Below are 20760 nucleotides of genomic sequence, written 5' to 3' on the forward strand. Positions count from 1 at the left end.
TCACATTAAAAAATTTTTTTATCTGTTCGACTTGGCTTCCCAAGATTAAATCCTGAGTGCACAACTGGCATCGATGCCCCATATATAGAAATAATCTTGCCAAGTTTCAAAATTTTTGGTTCATTCAGTTCTCAGATATAATGCAAAACAGATGGTAACACATACATACATGTGCAATTTCATAAGCAGTTTTTTTAGGATTTTTTAAATTTTCGAGTTCTTGGAGTTTCAGAACGTCGAGAAATGACAAAATAGGAAGATAAAAAGTTGACCAATTTGACTTTCCATACATTATATTCTGTAACAGATAGGAAAGTAATAAAGTATGAAATAAAAAGTGGATACAATAAATAAATTCATGTAAGAAAACAATGACTTCATATTTCAATACAACAAGAATTTACAAAACTTTTTAATTGGAACATTTTTGGGATCTAATGTCTCATCATAAACAAATATTATCATAAATCTCTGTTTAAATCCTTCACAATCATTAGGTAATTTTATCCTGTACACAAACATCAGATATATCTCATTCCAATGGCAACTGTTCTTTTGGATATTGGTAACTTGATATTCATTAATCAATGCATTATAAATGAGATTTATCTTGTCTGAATATAGGATAGCATTTATCTAATAACTATGAAGGATTAAGACAGAAATTTAAGGAAAGATGGGATGTTATGTCCTGAAAACATTACATTAAAAAGTTTTTAATTTCTTGAAGATTTGGAAATTGTTGTTATTAAATTACTTTTGTATGTATGTATAAGGAGTAACATTGATGTTCTTTAACATAAATACTCAATGTACGTAACATTCCTTTTAAATGTTTCAGTTAAACATATATCAGCATGCAATTACCTTCTACTTGTATTCTAACTGGAAGCATTAAAATTCAACTTATAGAATAGAAGGCACCCAAGTATTCTCTATTGCATTGTAATGAAGACAGCTGAATATGAAAAGTTTATTAGTATGATACATTTTAGCTTAGCCAAAATGAGTAATAATGCATTAAATAACATAAGTGAAATCTGAAAAAGGTAGCAGAAATGTCATATATTGCTTACAACAAAAATTAAAGCAAATTAGTGTTATTTTGATCTACATGCTAAATTTAAAAACTTACCATTTAATGATAATTGGGTATCAGATGATAGAGCACAAGATGAAGTGATTGGGCTAGACACAGTGATGGATGCATGACAGGAAGTTAATGCAGGAAGTAAGTTTTGGGTTGAATGATTTTCATTTACACTACCAGATGTTAATAAGTGTGACCCATTACTATACATACAGTCTGATACACTTGGTTCTTCTTTAATACCTTTTTCTGTCCTATATTCTTGATCTTCATTATTCGTTTTATAACAGGGTGTTTGATTGAATAAACAATTTTCTTCTAACTTCTCTTCGGAATTTGTGAAAATACTATCTAATTCAAAATCTGGAACAGATAGCTGCTGAAGAATTTCTTCTTCTTCATCAGCTTCTGGTACAAGACCATGAAGATCTCTGTGTGTTAATTCAACTAAAACGTCTGACTGTTGTTCGACCACAACGTTGGGTCCACTATCCTGAATAAATAAAAACAATCCTTGATTACAGGCTTCATTTAAATGAAATTTAAATCATAAATGCATTATAATTTAACTTATTCCTAAATAACTATTTTTTAAATCCAAATTACTATAAAACAATATATTCTTTTATATTAAAAACATCTTACTGGATATACAATTGAATAAATCTTTAAAAATTCTTCAAAACTCAATAATAAATTTACTTAATATTTCCTACGTTAATATATTCTGAAAATGACTTTTGGATAATGCAAAAAGATATTATTAAAGAAATTTTGTTACAGAATTTTAAAGATTTTTTTTATAAATTTAGATTTTACTGAGATCTTTCAATTTATTTTGCTTCTTATTGAATTTTTACATATAAAGAAAGTAAAGTTCAATTGAATAATTTTTGAAATAACTATAGCCTATATTCCTAAATTCTTAATCATGTTGAAAATTATACACTATACACATATTCAATTAATTAAACAAACAAACTTACTATTATTAAAATTAAATCTGAAAACCACTTGTTATGAGAACTCATCAAAGATAAATTCAATTCAATTTAGTTTTTTGAAGCAAAAACACATAGAAATTAAAGTGCTTTCCTATCTGGTTATTTTGTATCTATATATANAACACTTCCATTGTTAACATTTTTATGTTAACACTTCCATTGCTACTCAACACTTCCATTGTTAAGGAATACAATTCATTCATCCCCCATGGTACCCTACTAAATGTGGTAGCCTAATAAAATGCAGTCAAAAACGCAAAAATCTGCATCTACACCTGTAAATCTTGCACGCCGCTTTCTCTTAACTCTTCCATTGTTACTCAACACTTCCATTGTTAACATTTATATATATATTATAGTGCTTATCATACATAGTGACTTTCCCATATATATATATTAGGGAAGAGGCTACAAAGATATGTCTTTATTTTATTTATTTTTGCTTCCCTTGGTGTGGGGTATGTAATAGTAATCTGGCATTGCTTTCACCACTGTTATTAGTACAGTAGAGTCTCGAAAACTCGGCGCTCGATAACCCGGCTGTCCGGATAACTCGGCCACACCCTGGTAGGGCAAAAAAAATCCTTAGTTAATTAATTTTCATCATAGACAGCTTTATGCAGGTAAATTATTGTACACAGTGTATTCATTAATTTTCATTTTCATGTAGTAAAGGCTCTGTGCCTTCATAAAGTATGTACTTTTCCTTTGTTTAAGGGTATTTCTCTGTTGTATTCTCAAACAAACAATGCCTACAAGTACAGTACAGTATTTTTTCAGGAAACACTCATACTTATTTTTTTTTAACCCCATTCCCGATAACCTGGCATTTTCACAAACTCGGCCACCGTTCGGTCCACATTAGGCCAAGTTTTCGAGACTTTACTGTACTACTTTCCGTGAAGCTGCCATTTTTTCCTAATTTGTTTTTACAACCAGATGAAGTTCAAGTTATCAACCCTTTCTGCTTTAATATGGACTTGGAATTTTTAATCCTACTTTCCAAGTGATATTATCTGATTATGGCGAGAGCCATCAGATTCTAGAAAGGATTACATACAGCACTTGGTAACTTATTCCAACTAGAGTGCTGTCCAAACTCCTCACTATTTAATTTTGATAGTCTAGCAAAGACTAGCTAATGATTTATTCAGAAAAGACGATGGCTACTCTTTACAAGATCTAGTAAATGAGAAGAAAAGATTGGCATAGGCAACACTTAGCTAAAAAGAAAAAGAAAAATTGATAAAAGATATATTACTGACATATTCTTTCAATCTTTATTTCTCTTGCTGATTCTTGATCAAGATTCAAGAAAAAACAAGATTCTTGTTGATTATTCTTTATTATTAATTGATATAATATGCAAAAGTATTTGTTTCGAGAAAAAAATTTATATTAAATTTAAATTCAAAAGTTTTTAAATATAATTTTAATCATTTATGAATTCAGAAATTTCATACTGATTTCTCAAAAACTTTCCGTAATCACCTCATAAAAAGTTTTGGAGCAATGACCATTATGGTTTCACACACCAGTGTTCTGAAGATTATGCCCCTGTTAAATTTTGTAATACTTTCTTTAAAAATAATCCTGCAACAAGTTGCTTAACTTTCCCGGTAACATTTAAAACTGTGTATGTGGCACCATCTTTTATGATATTTTATTATTAAAAATTTTTTATATTTAATTACTATAAAATGGCAAAAAGTTTAATTTTGAGGGTAGGGATGAGTTTTATAAAAAAAAATTGTAAATGCTAACAATGAAGAAAATTTTCATTAAGTCTGACTCCCTTTATCTCCCTACCTTATTGACCTGTAACCATCAAAATTTAATAGCATCAATCCCATAATACACAAACCTCCCTGCAAAATTTCAGAATTTTTGACAAAAAGCATAGGAGTTATCAAGCTTCTAAGATGGTGAAGAAAATGAATACAATAGGCCTTCTTTTTTCAAAATTTTATCTTGTCATTTTGTAGTTTATTATAATAATTATATAAACGTTATCATTTATTTTAGTAAAATTCTTTTAAAAGAGTCCTTTAAAAACAAATGTGTTATTAAATTGTATACATTTGCTAGATTTTCTGATGTTTGTGAAGATATATCTCATCTAGTTACTAAGGGACATTGACTTAAAATATGTTTGTTTCTTACTCAGAGTAATATAACAGCTACAATAATATTCAAATTAAAATGCTAAAAACTATTCATTTAATTAACAACCTCACTCCCCACTGATGAAATTTCGAAAAATCCCTTCTTAGTGTATATTCTTGTAACTTATCCTATTAAAACGTAATCAAAAATGCAAAAAACTGCATCTGCACCTGTAAATCTTGCACATCGCTTTCTCTTAACACTTCCATTGTTACTTAACACTTCCATTGTCAAAGCCTTAATCCTGTTCCTCTCTCCCCAGGGGGGAATTTCAAAAAATCCCTTCTTAGTGTGCGTTCTCATAATTATCTTAATCTTTGCTATCATTACTTTTCCCCCAAGCAACGCTGGGCTAGCAGATAAGCCCAGCATTGCTCAGGCAAAAAGTAATGATAGCGAAGATTAAGATAATTACATTATAGCCAATCTCACCTGTTTTCACAAATGCAAGAATTAGGTCCCCCATTTCCAGGCTAATTAGAAAATTTTTACATGGCTCTAAAAATATGTTCAATTTCCCGCAAATATACAAAAACCCACATCTGCACCTGTAAATCTTGCACGCCGCTTTCTCTTAACTCTTCCATTGTTACTCAACACTTCCATTGTTAACATTTTTATGTTAACACTTCCATTGCTACTCAACACTTCCATTGTTAAGGAATACAATTCATTCATCCCCCATGGTACCCTACTAAATGTGGTAGCCTACTAAAATGCAGTCAAAAACGCAAAAATCTGCATCTAAACTACTACAATAGAAGCCGAGTTCTTCAGGGTAAGCCTTAATCTTCTCCCTCTCCCCCATGGGAAAGAATTTCAAAAAATCCCTTCTTAGTGTGTGTTCTCATGACATACCCTAACTGTGTACCAAATTTCAACTTCCAACTCCTAATCATTTGGGCTCTGCACTTATTATTATTATCAACCCATCTCAATTATATATATACTAGCAGGTGAGCCCGGCGTTGCTCGGGCAAAAGTAACGATAACTAAAATAAAGATTATTACGTTACAGTCAACCTTACCTGTTTTCACATAATGCAAGAATTGGGTCCCCTTGTTTCCTGACTAATTAGAAAATTTTTAGATGGGTCTAAAAATATGTTCGATTTCCCGCAAAAACGAAAAAAACTGCATCTGTATATCGCACGTCGCTTTCTCTTAACAATTCCATTGTTACGTAACATTTCAATTGTTGACACTTCCATTGTTACTTAACACTTTTATTGTTACTTAAAACTTCCATTGTTACTTAACACTTCCATTGTTACTTAGCACTTCCATTGTTACTTAACACTTCCATTGTTGATGGAAGTGTTAAGCCTTAATCCTGTCCCTCTCCCCCGTGGGGAGGAATTTCGAAAAATCCCTTCTTAGTGTGCGTTCTCCTAACGTACCCTAACTGTGTACCAAATTTCAACTTTCAACTCCTAACCGTTTGGGCTCTGCGCTGATTATTATTATTATTATTATTAACCCGTCTCGATTATATATTAGATAGATAGGATTAATAATGATCATACATATCCTGCTTATTAATCTGTATCTGTTAAATAAAATTTCACTCTTTATTTTCCATTGCTTATTTATTTTAGGTATATATTTACCATACAGAAAATCAAAAACTCTGGGCCACTTCCAGTTCCATGCTTGTTGGTTCAATTGAACCACTATTAATTAAATGTATGCTTTTTAACATTGGAATTTTAGTATTATTGTAATTGTTCTATTAATATGAAGCATTAAGGAAAATCATCACACACATACAGCGATACCATCATTATTATTAGATATGCTAAATTAATTTCTTATATTTTTATGAACTAAATGTCATAAATGATGCTGCAACTTATATGAAAAATATTAGGAAGTTCTTTTAATTACAATAGTCTACTTTATGTTTTTATGCTTGATAAAATAATAATACTATCCTTTTAGATATCATTATGATGCCCATTGTTTTTATATTATTATTTAATTATGTTTATTATATTTTTAATTATAACAAAACTTTCAAATAATAATTCCTTATTATGTAAATATTATATTAGGCAATTAATAAGGCATAATACATAACATGCTTGAACAAATGTGCAAATCTTAATTTGCTCATTTGTATAAAAATTGTTTTATAATGCTAAATTAATGTTATTCCAATTACACAATTTACTGGATATAACCCACACTTGGCAAGGACAAATATATGGGAGGATACAGAGGCTTGAGCTCTTTAATTTGTAAACAAATGTCTTCATTCATTTTAATCGGTTATCTTCAGGTTATAATTTTAATAAATTTGATAGCAGAATGTAATTCAAACAAAATTTTCTTTTACTGCTAGAGTTCTTGGCTTAAGCCCTCTCCATTGACACAAAAAATATTTTAATTTATTTGTTCAAACTTCAAAATATTTATGATGGCAAATATGATTTATTGAATCATCCACAATACAGTCGTCTTGCACACGGTTAATAAAAGGTATTTATAATTATTCAAATATTGCTAAATTTTGAGTTAGTCCCTCTTTGAGTTCTTCTGAATCTGTCACTAACCATGTACAACCTCCACTAATCCAGCATCCTCTGAAGTGTAGCCAATAATCCAGAATTGTGTGGTGATGATCTGGAATCATCACCATCTCAAGAATACTTAAGTGGACCTCAAATGCCTTTGCAGTCATTTCAGGTCCTCCTAACAAAACAGACAGTAAACTATACAGTCTACTTTGTATTCTGCCGAATGAGCATTGCTTCTTTAAAGCTAGCATGTGTTTTGTATTCATTAATATATATGACTTACATATTTTCTTCCCTATAGGCCAATGCAAAGATAGCACAACTAAACAAATTTTTATACTTGGAGCATGTGTAACTTTTATGAAACCTGTATATAGTGTATATGTGTCTTGAAAATAAATACATGAATCATTTATATACACACAAATCATTATAAATATTTATTTTGTGCAATAACATATTCATTAATATTTTTTCAGATTAGTCATACATTTTACCATCTTCAGACCAATTAATTAAAGTGTTCATAAACAAATCAGAAGCTTATGGCAGCATGCACTGTTACTAAATGAACAACAATGTCTACAATGTTCAGATCACACATAATTTTTATTGAATTTTGTATAAATGTCCAGTAACCAGAGCCGACCCTACCATAGGGTGAACGGAGCAGCCACTCCAGGCGCTAAGTCCTAGGGGGGGGGCGCCTCAGTGGTAAAGAAAATTAAAGGGTATAAATTAGGGGCAACGAAGGGGATGCCATAATAGGATCTCACTCCATCCTAAAACTTGTTTCGGGCCGGCACTGCCAGTAACAATCTGGAATTTTCAATAATTTGGTCTGATCTGATCCAATAAAAGAATATAGATCCTTCACGTGTAAAAAAGATAATAAGAGGAAACATTTTTCATCTTTTTATACTTGAAGACGGTCTGTAAACTTAATTGAAAACATTCGTATTTCTGCAAACTATCAATATTATGCACTGTTAATAAAACAAATAATACATCTTTAAATTAACTGTATGAGTGTATTAAATAGTATATTTACTTTCTTAGGCTGCTTGTTAATAAGAACAAATTAAAAAGCAACTAAACAGGATGAAAGATATTTCTTTAACAACATCAGATATATATTTTCATGATATAAATGGATGATAATTAATAAATTTATCTTTCACAGAACTTAGATATGAGATTTTTTAAATAATTTATTTTTATAGTATTTTCAAATTGTATACAAACTCATTATTTACATTTCTGATTTTCTTATTTGTTTTCTAATTGTGCTTTCTATCAAAGTAATTTTTATCAGTAGCTATTAATTACCAAGATATTTTCAACTTATGTAAAATACAACTTGAGTATGGGTTTGTTAAGTAGAACATTTATGTATATTGATGAACACTGTATTGGTTAATTCATTTATTTGTATCTGAATAATCCTGTTATATTTATAAAACGTTTTTCATATAGAAGATATATGATTAACTGTTTTAACTGAAACTACAGTATAACAGGACTCAATCTGTAACTACACAAGCATTTCTGGCTATCACATCATCATCAATAGAAATATATTCAAGAAGAAACAGACAGACCATATGCTTCTCATAACTGAAAATACACATGTATAAATTTTCTTTGATCAATTTACAAAGACATCTTTACCTGTAAACCTAATCAACTCGTGTCCAATTGGAAAATTTTCATAATACAATAGAATAACTGCATTGATGGACGTCTAAGGTGTCTTAATCTAATCTCGATATTTCCTGATTATAAGGTATGTAACAACACATAACTATTCTATTATATTAGTGGATACACACAGATACATCCAACTTAAGTAAGACTAATGCTTACTTCACATTCTATGCCATTACATATCCAAATGCCACTATGTAAAATAGATGGAATTTTTGTTTTTTAATGAATTATCATAACTGCAATATATTTGGATATGTTTCTGACTTTCAGACTTATCAAAAGAAGAATAATTAAAGAATAAAATGACATTGTTACAAGTTATACTTTTTCAATAAGCTCAAAGGAGATGTGAAGGTTGAAAATGATTTCAATAGCTTTTCTCCTATATTAGCCATAGTGGCCAAACTGCAGCTCTTACAGACACTTATTGAAGCTCCTGTATATAGATTCCTAGCCCTTATTATTTAGGAATAGGGATCCAAATTTGGTTGTGCTATTCCTCTGCATGTATATATTTGGCAACAATAGCATAATTCTAAAAAGCAACCTGTTAATGTGCCTGAGAAGAAAACTATTCAATCAATGTGTTCTACCAGAAATTATCTATGAAGCAAAAACATAGACAATAACAAGCAAATCAATATAGAGGCTACAGACAACACAAAGTAGTATGGAAAAATGCATGTCAGGAATTATGAAAAGAGACAGAAAGCAAATCACTTGGCTAAGAAATCAAACAAAAATATACATCTTTGAGAGAATCAAATGTTCAAAATGGCAATGGGCAAACAAACACATTGCTAAAAGACAAGACAACAGATAGACTAATATCTTAATCTAATACCGACAAAGGATCAAACATCCAAAATGAAGACCCCAAGTATGATAGAGTGACAAAATAAAGATAGTGGTTGATGTAAATTGGAAAGCCAAAGCATTGTGTAGGAAAAAATGGAAAATATTAGAGGCGACCTTTATCCAGCAGTGGATTGACAATGGATGATGTTGATGATATACTCTATAGGTTATATATAAAATACTGTTCCAATATAGAATGCAGCTCTTATACATTTCTGATATGCAGTACATGGCTCTTATCATAACAACATTTGGACACATCTGCTGTACAGTTTCAATTAAAGCAATTATCCATATAATTCAAATTTATGAAGTATTTTATTTTCTCAGATATATGTTATGATAATACTTTAATGATAAACGATAAATATATAGAATAATCAAAACATTATAAAGACCAATCTAGTTACGTGTAAAAATTTAAAGCATGCTTTTAAAATAAAATGCAATAAATTAAAAAGAAAATATATAATTACAGACAAACAAATTAAAAATCTAATCAATTAGGGATATATAATCATGCAGAAAAATGAAAAATTTGAAAATATGAAATATGCAGGAATTTTTGTATTCAGTATTTTATAATGATTATAACTTGCCTGTTTCACTGGTAAACTCTACATTCAACATTTTGGAACCTGAAGATACAATAAACAGAAGAGAGTAACCCAGAATTATCAAATGCTAATTAAGTTTAGAAATTTAAGTTTATACTGAAATCCATTTTAATAGGTTAAAATGTTTACAATTATTTCCATTACTAAAATTCAAATTAAAAGCAATTGATAACTAATTTAAAATGAAGTAATTAAGATCATTGATAAGTAATGTTACTTTTTACACTGATAAACAAATAGATCAATGGTTCTCAATCACTGCTGCAGCAATTGATAGGAACTTATAGAAGTGTGACAAAATTCCAAAATGTTAATTTTTGTCTATTACATTATTATTATTTATATATTTTTTATATAACAACCAGCAGGGCCGCCGTAAGCGGGAGTGCAAGGCGTGCACCGCACGCGGGCGGCACGTCCAGGGGGCGGCAAAGAGCCTTTCTGGCAAGCTCAGCATAGGTAATCGTAGTTAAACAGGGGGCGGCATAATCGGTATTGCACACGGGCGTTCAAACAGCTAGCGGCGCCCCTGACAACCAGCAGTCTTCAATGTTGTGTTTCATTTATAACTTACCTATATATAAGGGCATCTTTGACATTGGCTCATTGGTGTACCATCAAAATTTGTGAGTGTGACATAGCTCAATAAGGTTGAGAACCACCGAAATACAGTGGTGCATTATCCTATTGGCAAAAAGGGCAATTGCCTGGGGCTCCCACCAAACAGGGGGGCTCCAAACCCCAATCTTTTATAAACTCATTACTGTAATAAGAATCAAAATTTAAATTTAGGTCATATCTGGAGATCCTAGATTGCCAGTGTTGGCACAGGTTCAGCACAGAACTTAATTATTCTATCTTTTCTTTTAATATCACCTCTAAGTAGATATAACTCCAAAGGAAAAGACAGGAAAAAAAATGAAATGTTTCTCAAAGTTATAAAACCCATGCCATTCACAAAAAGTTTAGCTCTTCAAAGCTTTGAATCCATTCCACTCCATATAGGAGAACAACACATATCATAATAACTTCCTTAAAAAAATTATTTTTATAATATAATTACCATATTTATAAACATAATAATAATAATGCTAGTCATAAAAAAAATTTGTTAAATCTCATCTTTAATTACATTATTTGATTTTGAAAACAGAGGCAATAAATTATCATCAGAAGTCAGTTAACAAAGAAAATCAGAATCTAATCAGTTATTTTTAAAGTTGAATATTATAAATGATAAAAATTAAAGAAAATTACAAATGATTTAACACAAAACTAACTCCATTATTAAACTAAATACTTTTTAATTGTTTTTTTCATAGTCTACATCGTTAATAAATTTATATATAATTCTCATTTAATCTAATAATGTTTCTTTTACGAACACTATAGTATGTATTTAAAACATTTGACTATACAACATCCTTTCTTCAATACAGTGAACTCCTATATAAGATATATACTCCCATAAACTGTATATATCGTTAGCACAGAAAAAGGGAAATTATGTATGCTCATTATAACTTCACTTGATTTCATGATTTGTTAAAAAGCTCATGAACCTTGGTTTGTATTAATGCCACTTTTCTGCCTATTGAATACAATAACTGCTTGAAATTAGCAATTTCATGTACTACAGCCTGTTAATTTATGCTGAAACTTGTCAGGAAGGTCCTCATGAATTGGAAAGACTCAATGGTCTCACAAAATTTTGTCACTATACTTGAACCAGCATCAGAACATTCACTAGGTAGCTGTCCTCAAACATATCAGCCTGCTGACTCTCCAGAGGTAACAATTGCACCATCAAACTATATAAATTCCCAGAAACACCCAAATATTAACTAAACATTGAAAAAACAAAGTTTATAATAGATGGGACTAGAAAAAATCTGTTAGTCTGGGTTACAGTTATGCCCAAGTCCAGCCAAATCAATGCAATTTACTTCCTGTATATTGCATTGATTTGGCTAGACTTGGGAAAAAAATCTGTTTTTCCAGGATTCATTAAAACAAGATTCTATAAGGTTCTCTAAAGTATTTAACACAATTATGCAGTGAGTGAAAGCCTATTTGACTAATGCTAGAGAGTGCCAGCTTGTAGTTGTGTAATATCATTGGAGTGAGCCAGAATAAAGGAAAAATGATATCTCAGTTTGCAATATATATTTATGCATATATTTGTGTGAATTCTTTTTTGAATGTACTGAAATAGAACACTACAAATTTTATCATAAAATAAATAAGTGGCTTTTCAAGTCTTATATTTATCATAAAGTATGGAATGTATTTTATAATTATTTAACTGGAAATATAAATTCTACATTTATTATATTAAAAAATATTAATTTATATATTCTATTTTTGAATATAATAAATTTGTTCCATCATCTTGTTAATAAAAAAAATTTAAATATTAAAAAATAATTGTGGAATATATGTAGGCTGTTTTTTATTCATAGAATGTTACCACCAATGACTTGAGATGGGCCCTAACGTTGTTTTGAATATTGTCATTAGTCTCGAACCTCTGCCCTCCCCTAGCCATGTTTTCAGTTCAGGAAAGTGGTGGAAGTTGTTTGGTGCTAAATCGGGGTTATATGCTGGGTGTTTAAAGATGGTGAAGACTTACACCCAGCTTGAAACTTTTCATGTGTGAAGATTTCCACCTCTTTCCTGAACTGAGAATGTGTCTAGCAGAACAGAGGTTTGAGACTAATAACGATCTTCAAAACAATGTTGTTAAGGCCATCTTAATTCACTGGCGGCAACATTCTACGACAAGGGGATGGAAAAGCTCGTCCACAAATATGACAAATTTGTCAATCTTCACGGTGATTATGTCGAAAAGTAACCATAACTTTTGGTAATAAATTCATTTTGTTATTTACACTTGTCTTTGTTTTATGGAGCATCAGAGCTTGAAAAAAACTGCCCTTATATTTATTTAATATAAATTATTTTTAATGTTACGTTAATACTATATTATACTAATTTATGTTTCGTGTTTAGTATTGTTATTATTCATGTAAATTATTAATTATTTAAGTTTAGTTTGTGTGTATGTTCTTAGTTTAACAAGACATTACACAAGCAGAAGCACAAATAAAATGGAAATACAGTAACTGGTGAAATTGGAGACAATACTATAAAATAGAATAATTTTTAAGATTTCTAAGAAAATATAAATATTTCAAATTTTAATATAAAATGTAAAAAGTCAATACACATAGCATCAAAATATTAAATTAATATGCTTATAACTTCATTAATGATAATTTTATTTCCTTAATAAAACATTTTTAAATTGTTAATATTGTTAATTTTATTTCTTTAATAAAATATTTTGACAACAACATTAAAATAATTTACAAAATCGAATCTATTAAACGGTCTTGCATTAAGTATTTTTCAACTTTTTATTCATAAAATAGTACCATTATTATGCTTTTTAAACTATTTCTAGTCATCAATGTTAAAAACTATTCTTTTAAAGCTATCTTCATTTGGCCAAGCTCACAACTAAGCTCACAAGGGATGATGACCACATTGTGAGAAAGATGACCAACATGTTCACATTAAATTGCCCAGGAAAATTTTTGAAGTTCTAACCTGGGCATGGTCATTAATCATCTGGCTATCCCACAAAATATTATTACAAAATGTGAGATGAATTTTTTTTTAAAATATTTTTATTAGTATTATTTGAATACTTGAATTTTGAATTAATCAAATTTTCTTAGTATNATTGCTGTTGCTGTTTATAAAATGTCATGAAATTTTTTGCAAGAACTTGTTAAATTATATTTCACATATAATATGGCTTTCAAAGTCTCAACATTTAACTGTAATTTATCAGATGTCCACACTTTATTTACAGTAGAAAAAAATGTGTTCAGTCGCAGCATTATTTCCTGGTAAGGACTGCACGTATTCCACAGTTTTTAATGCATTATTGTATGGAACCTAGTTTGTTTCAAAATGATGAAATATTTCTAACCATTTGTTCTGTGTTGAGATTTTTGCCGATGCCCACAATTTAATCTTTTCCTTATCAATATAATTTGTTTTAATAATGATTACTCATTAAAAAGATCATTTTTGGAAATATTATTCTCTGGAAAATGTTGACTAATGTGATCGAATGATTTTTGCACATCTTCCCAATTAAATTGTTGTTTTAATATAACCCAATGAAAATGTTCAATATTATTGTAATGTACCGTCCACTCTTCTAAATAATCTAAGCAGTTACTATAGAACTTTTTGACATGATTCATGAAATCTGCACGATTTATTGACCTTGTTCTTTCGGGACTTTTTTAAAACACTGCAGGACGCGGGACAAATTGTTAAAAATCAGGACTGACCCACCATAAGCAAGATGCTGGTCATCTTAGTTTAGTGTGCTTTGAAACGAATAAAAGAAACAGGTTTTGCCAAATGTAGCTGAAGGAATCTTTGAGAGTTATCACACTACTTTAATACAATAGGACCATGGACGACTAAAATTGAATTACTGTGACGAAATTTTTAATCATCTCTTAATTTAAAAAATCATGTGACTTCCAGTCCAGACTGGAAGTTCATATATAGTTAATTGGAACCTCCAACCCCTATGCTTTACATATCTGGTCTTAATTTTCATCTATCAAACTCCATTCTTGAGATTAACAAAGGACAGACATACGGATGACAGTAAAAATGTCAAGATCTGATTGATTAGATCATTAGAATAGAGTAAGGTTACTAACTGTTCTCCGTTAAACTGTGTTGTCCTCCTATCTTCCTTTTGAGTACAATTTTAGTTGTTTGTTTTTTTTATTTAATTTTACTTTATTATCTCTGAAATGTTTCCAGCACATAATATTCCAATATCTCATTTTTCATTTTAAAATAATAGTTTTGTCTTTATTACTCACCATAATAAAGAGAAAAAGCACTGCTATTAGGGTGAAACAACCAATTAAAATTCAGGGGTTCAGTTAGGATGGTTTTGTGCAAACAGTTGATAGTAATTCAAACATTGACTTTAAATGTTTATTTATTATCTATTTAATGTTTTATGATGTTAAAGTTAATCATAAAATGTTTATAACAAATTACTTTGTCCTCTGTTGTACAGTGTCCATGCAATGCCTTTTTTTTTGCACAAGAAAGTTGGCAACTCTAGAATAGAGTAAAACAATAATTTTAATTCAGTGATTAATTTAATTAAATAACCTATGTAAATTTTTGATTTAAATGTATATTTGTTTTTGTTTGAATTTATACACATGATATTCTGTTTTTGTTCTATACTTTGGATCTAAAGATGGCCTATAAATGTAGATAAAAATGTTTATATTGTTATTAATAGATAGATTAAAGATGGTTGTTTAAACTAATACTAAAGGAAGAGCAGGAAGAGAGAGAGAGAGACCAATCAAGAACAGAATGGCTTGAAAACTTAAGAGATTGGATGGAATTTAGGATGGATGCTACTCTAAATATAAAAGGACGAATCATCTTCATCACCATGTTTATTTATTGTAAAACATTTAAATTTAGCTAATCACAAATTTGAAATTTAATTAATAGTCTATCAAAATTATCATTTAATTAATTAAATGTTTTGATAGTATATTAATTATAATATTTCCCATTAAAAATTTAATAGAAGAATTTATTAATAATGTGATTAATTTTGAATATGCAGAACTTCTGTATGAATGCACAGTAATCATTACATCAAAATAAGTGTCATACATACGTTTGTAACAAACACTTTTAACTTACATGCAAAATAATCAAATTGCAATATATTTTTTATTATATCATTCAATTAAATTAACAAATCTAATAATTAAGGTTAGAATGATCATTGAATGCAAACAATTTATGGATGTTTGTTTAATATACAGTATTGAATATATACAGTAGCATCCATCTGCTTACCTTCTAGCATTTATTAAATATAGTAGTATACCGTACATGTTAAATTGATGTAGAAAAATCTGGTAGTTTTTGATATAATTTTTTTTGAAGACAAAGAAACTTAAATATTTAATAAACTTCTTATTGATATGCTTTTTCCATAGCATAAAATATACTGTATATATTGTGTGGTTGCAGCCCTCTGCCTTATACGTGTCGTATAGTTTTTTTTTTTTTTTTTTTTTTTTTTGGCTACTTTTCAGCCGTGGGGAAAGGGGTTGGCAACCTGGTGAAAAAGGGGAGGTATTTAAGACGGACATTGACCGGTTAGGGGACACTCTCGTGCCGAGTGATTTAGAGGGGTTGGTGAATGTGAAAGTGCTCCTTCTACTGTGAATTAGTTTTTCTTTGTTCCCGAAGCGGATTTGGATTACAAGGAGTGAAACACCTAGAACTATGATATTGTAACGGTGAGAACATTTTATGTGTATACCATTGTATCCAGTGGACCTTAGTGTAATTGTACGAATATATATATATAAACTTATGAAAGAACAAAAAACTGTTTCTTGGCATCCTTTCCCACGTGGTAATTCACCTACACTTACAATTAGCAAGACCTCTAAGTCTTACGATTTCCCACAATATACAGTATATGCTATACTGGTATACACATTTATACATTCAGTGAATTCTTGTGAATTACTGAAAGACTTTTATGTAACTACATTTATTTATTTTTATTATTATCTGAGGTTTCAGGAATTGATTTTACTAAATCTCAACAACTATCTCAATGCTTTCCATCTTAGTAATTAATCTGAATAATCAAACTGATTGTAAACAAAAATGATATTTAACATAATAATAAAATTTTAAATAAACTGTTTGGCAGACAGCTGGCTGAGCGATTAAGGTATCAGCCTTCTGCTCTGGGGACCTGAGAACAAATCCAAATGAGTTGGAAAACATCAGATTAATTTTTGAGAATGATCCATTCCAGCTACATCTGGTCTTATTCCTCATATCTGGCTGCCCCATTGTATACTTGATTGAAAAGTCTGTGCCCACAATGCAGAAAGAGTCATTAATTTTAAAATATTATTAATAAACTTCTTATGAATTCAATATTTATCATAAAGTAATATTTAAAGTTTGTTTATTATAAATTTATAAATTGTCAGCTGGGGTGAATCTACATAGGGACTAATAGGGCTTAAGCTCTGGGCCCCCAAGTGTCAAGGGCCAACAAAAATTGAATTATCATCATAAATTTTTAATACTTTTTCATTAACAATGTGCACTTATTGTATAGTAAAAAATAGTTAATAGGTTAGGTTAGGTTAGGTTTAATAAAAATGGGGCCCCACTGGACTTCAATAAGCCATTGGCCCCGAAAAACCTAAATCCTCCTGTGATTGTCAGTAATGTATTACAAAAGAAAAGTGCAAAGCTATTAAAATATGCTTTAATTGGGCTCATCAGCTGCAAGTGATATCTTCAAAGTGTTGTAAGTTATTAGCATTGACTTAAAGATTTTTTTTTCCAGGTTCTTTTTCACCCTTAATAGATCAATTATTAAAACTAATTGTATTTTTGTGAACTTTATACTCAATTGTAATTTGTCATTATTAATTATATATTAGTAAAATGGTTCCATATAAAACTGTTTTAGTTTGATGAACTTACCTTGTATTCTGTAAAAATAAACTTTTGTTTAAAAAGGATAAACTTTTGTTTAAAAAGGTATATATATATATATATATATACATTTTTAAACAAAAGTTTATTTTTACAGAATACAAGGTAAGTTCATATATATATAAAGGTATATATATATATATACCTTTTTAAATATATTTTAATTGATCTCCCAAATTTCTAAATAAACTTTTGTATACAGTGTGGGCCTGGTAATAAATGCATATATGTGTATTCNTATACAAACTCATTATTTACATTTCTGATTTTCTTATTTGTTTTCTAATTGTGCTTTCTATCAAAGTAATTTTTATCAGTAGCTATTAATTACCAAGATATTTTCAACTTATGTAAAATACAACTTGAGTATGGGTTTGTTAAGTAGAACATTTATGTATATTGATGAACACTGTATTGGTTAATTCATTTATTTGTATCTGGATAATCCTGTTATATTTATAAAAAGTTTTTCATATAGAAGATATATGATTAACTGTTTTAACTGAAACTACAGTATAACAGGACTCAATCTGTAACTACACAAGCATTTCTGGCTATCACATCATCATCAATAGAAATATATTCAAGAAGAAACAGACAGACCATATGCTTCTCATAACTGAAAATACACATGTATAAATTTTCTTTGATCAATTTACAAAGACATCTTTACCTGTAAACCTAATCAACTCGTGTCCAATTGGAAAATTTTCATAATACAATAGAATAACTGCATTGATGGACGTCTAAGGTGTCTTAATCTAATCTCGATATTTCCTGATTATAAGGTATGTAACAACACATAACTATTCTATTATATTAGTGGATACACACAGATACATCCAACTTAAGTAAGACTAATGCTTACTTCACATTCTATGCCATTACATATCCAAATGCCACTATGTAAAATAGATGGAATTTTTGTTTTTTAATGAATTATCATAACTGCAATATATTTGGATATGTTTCTGACTTTCAGACTTATCAAAAGAAGAATAATTAAAGAATAAAATGACATTGTTACAAGTTATACTTTTTCAATAAGCTCAAAGGAGATGTGAAGGTTGAAAATGATTTCAATAGCTTTTCTCCTATATTAGCCATAGTGGCCAAACTGCAGCTCTTACAGACACTTATTGAAGCTCCTGTATATAGATTCCTAGCCCTTATTATTTAGGAATAGGGATCCAAATTTGGTTGTGCTATTCCTCTGCATGTATATATTTGGCAACAATAGCATAATTCTAAAAAGCAACCTGTTAATGTGCCTGAGAAGAAAACTATTCAATCAATGTGTTCTACCAGAAATTATCTATGAAGCAAAAACATAGACAATAACAAGCAAATCAATATAGAGGCTACAGACAACACAAAGTAGTATGGAAAAATGCATGTCAGGAATTATGAAAAGAGACAGAAAGCAAATCACTTGGCTAAGAAATCAAACAAAAATATACATCTTTGAGAGAATCAAATGTTCAAAATGGCAATGGGCAAACAAACACATTGCTAAAAGACAAGACAACAGATAGACTAATATCTTAATCTAATACCGACAAAGGATCAAACATCCAAAATGAAGACCCCAAGTATGATAGAGTGACAAAATAAAGATAGTGGTTGATGTAAATTGGAAAGCCAAAGCATTGTGTAGGAAAAAATGGAAAATATTAGAGGCGACCTTTATCCAGCAGTGGATTGACAATGGATGATGTTGATGATATACTCTATAGGTTATATATAAAATACTGTTCCAATATAGAATGCAGCTCTTATACATTTCTGATATGCAGTACATGGCTCTTATCATAACAACATTTGGACACATCTGCTGTACAGTTTCAATTAAAGCAATTATCCATATAATTCAAATTTATGAAGTATTTTATTTTCTCAGATATATGTTATGATAATACTTTAATGATAAACGATAAATATATAGAATAATCAAAACATTATAAAGACCAATCTAGTTACGTGTAAAAATTTAAAGCATGCTTTTAAAATAAAATGCAATAAATTAAAAAGAAAATATATAATTACAGACAAACAAATTAAAAATCTAATCAATTAGGGATATATAATCATGCAGAAAAATGAAAAATTTGAAAATATGAAATATGCAGGAATTTTTGTATTCAGTATTTTATAATGATTATAACTTGCCTGTTTCACTGGTAAACTCTACATTCAACATTTTGGAACCTGAAGATACAATAAACAGAAGAGAGTAACCCAGAATTATCAAATGCTAATTAAGTTTAGAAATTTAAGTTTATACTGAAATCCATTTTAATAGGTTAAAATGTTTACAATTATTTCCATTACTAAAATTCAAATTAAAAGCAATTGATAACTAATTTAAAATGAAGTAATTAAGATCATTGATAAGTAATGTTACTTTTTACACTGATAAACAAATAGATCAATGGTTCTCAATCACTGCTGCAGCAATTGATAGGAACTTATAGAAGTGTGACAAAATTCCAAAATGTTAATTTTTGTCTATTACATTATTATTATTTATATATTTTTTATATAACAACCAGCAGGGCCGCCGTAAGCGGGAGTGCAAGGCGTGCACCGCACGCGGGCGGCACGTCCAGGGGGCGGCAAAGAGCCTTTCTGGCAAGCTCAGCATAGGTAATCGTAGTTAAACAGGGGGCGGCATAATCGGTATTGCACACGGGCGTTCAAACAGCTAGCGGCGCCCCTGACAACCAGCAGTCTTCAATGTTGTGTTTCATTTATAACTTACCTATATATAAGGGCATCTTTGACATTGGCTCATTGGTGTACCATCAAAATTTGTGAGTGTGACATAGCTCAATAAGGTTGAGAACCACCGAAATACAGTGGTGCATTATCCTATTGGCAAAAAGGGCAATTGCCTGGGGCTCCCACCAAACAGGGGGGCTCCAAACCCCAATCTTTTATAAACTCATTACTGTAATAAGAATCAAAATTTAAATTTAGGTCATATCTGGAGATCCTAGATTGCCAGTGTTGGCACAGGTTCAGCACAGAACTTAATTATTCTATCTTTTCTTTTAATATCACCTCTAAGTAGATATAACTCCAAAGGAAAAGACAGGAAAAAAAATGAAATGTTTCTCAAAGTTATAAAACCCATGCCATTCACAAAAAGTTTAGCTCTTCAAAGCTTTGAATCCATT

General features: G+C 29.8%; 1 protein-coding gene across 6 annotated transcripts in view; it reads right to left on the bottom strand.

The window, feature by feature from the left end:
- The window catches only part of LOC111618191 (ecdysone-induced protein 74EF-like), a 103161-nt gene that overhangs the window by 38325 nt on the left and 44076 nt on the right, over nucleotides 1–20760 (bottom strand). For all 6 annotated transcript variants that reach the window (XM_023359666.1, XM_023359667.1, XM_023359668.1 and 3 more), the window contains one exon: nucleotides 1136–1583. In XM_023359666.1, the coding sequence (XP_023215434.1) occupies nucleotides 1136–1583 (448 nt within the window). The remainder of the gene's footprint in view (nucleotides 1–1135; nucleotides 1584–20760) is intronic.

The sequence above is a fragment of the Centruroides sculpturatus genome, unplaced genomic scaffold (genome assembly GCF_000671375.1).
Source record: "Centruroides sculpturatus isolate CEXI.00-Female unplaced genomic scaffold, Cexi_2.0 scaffold257, whole genome shotgun sequence".
Lineage (NCBI taxonomy): Eukaryota > Metazoa > Arthropoda > Arachnida > Scorpiones > Buthidae > Centruroides > Centruroides sculpturatus.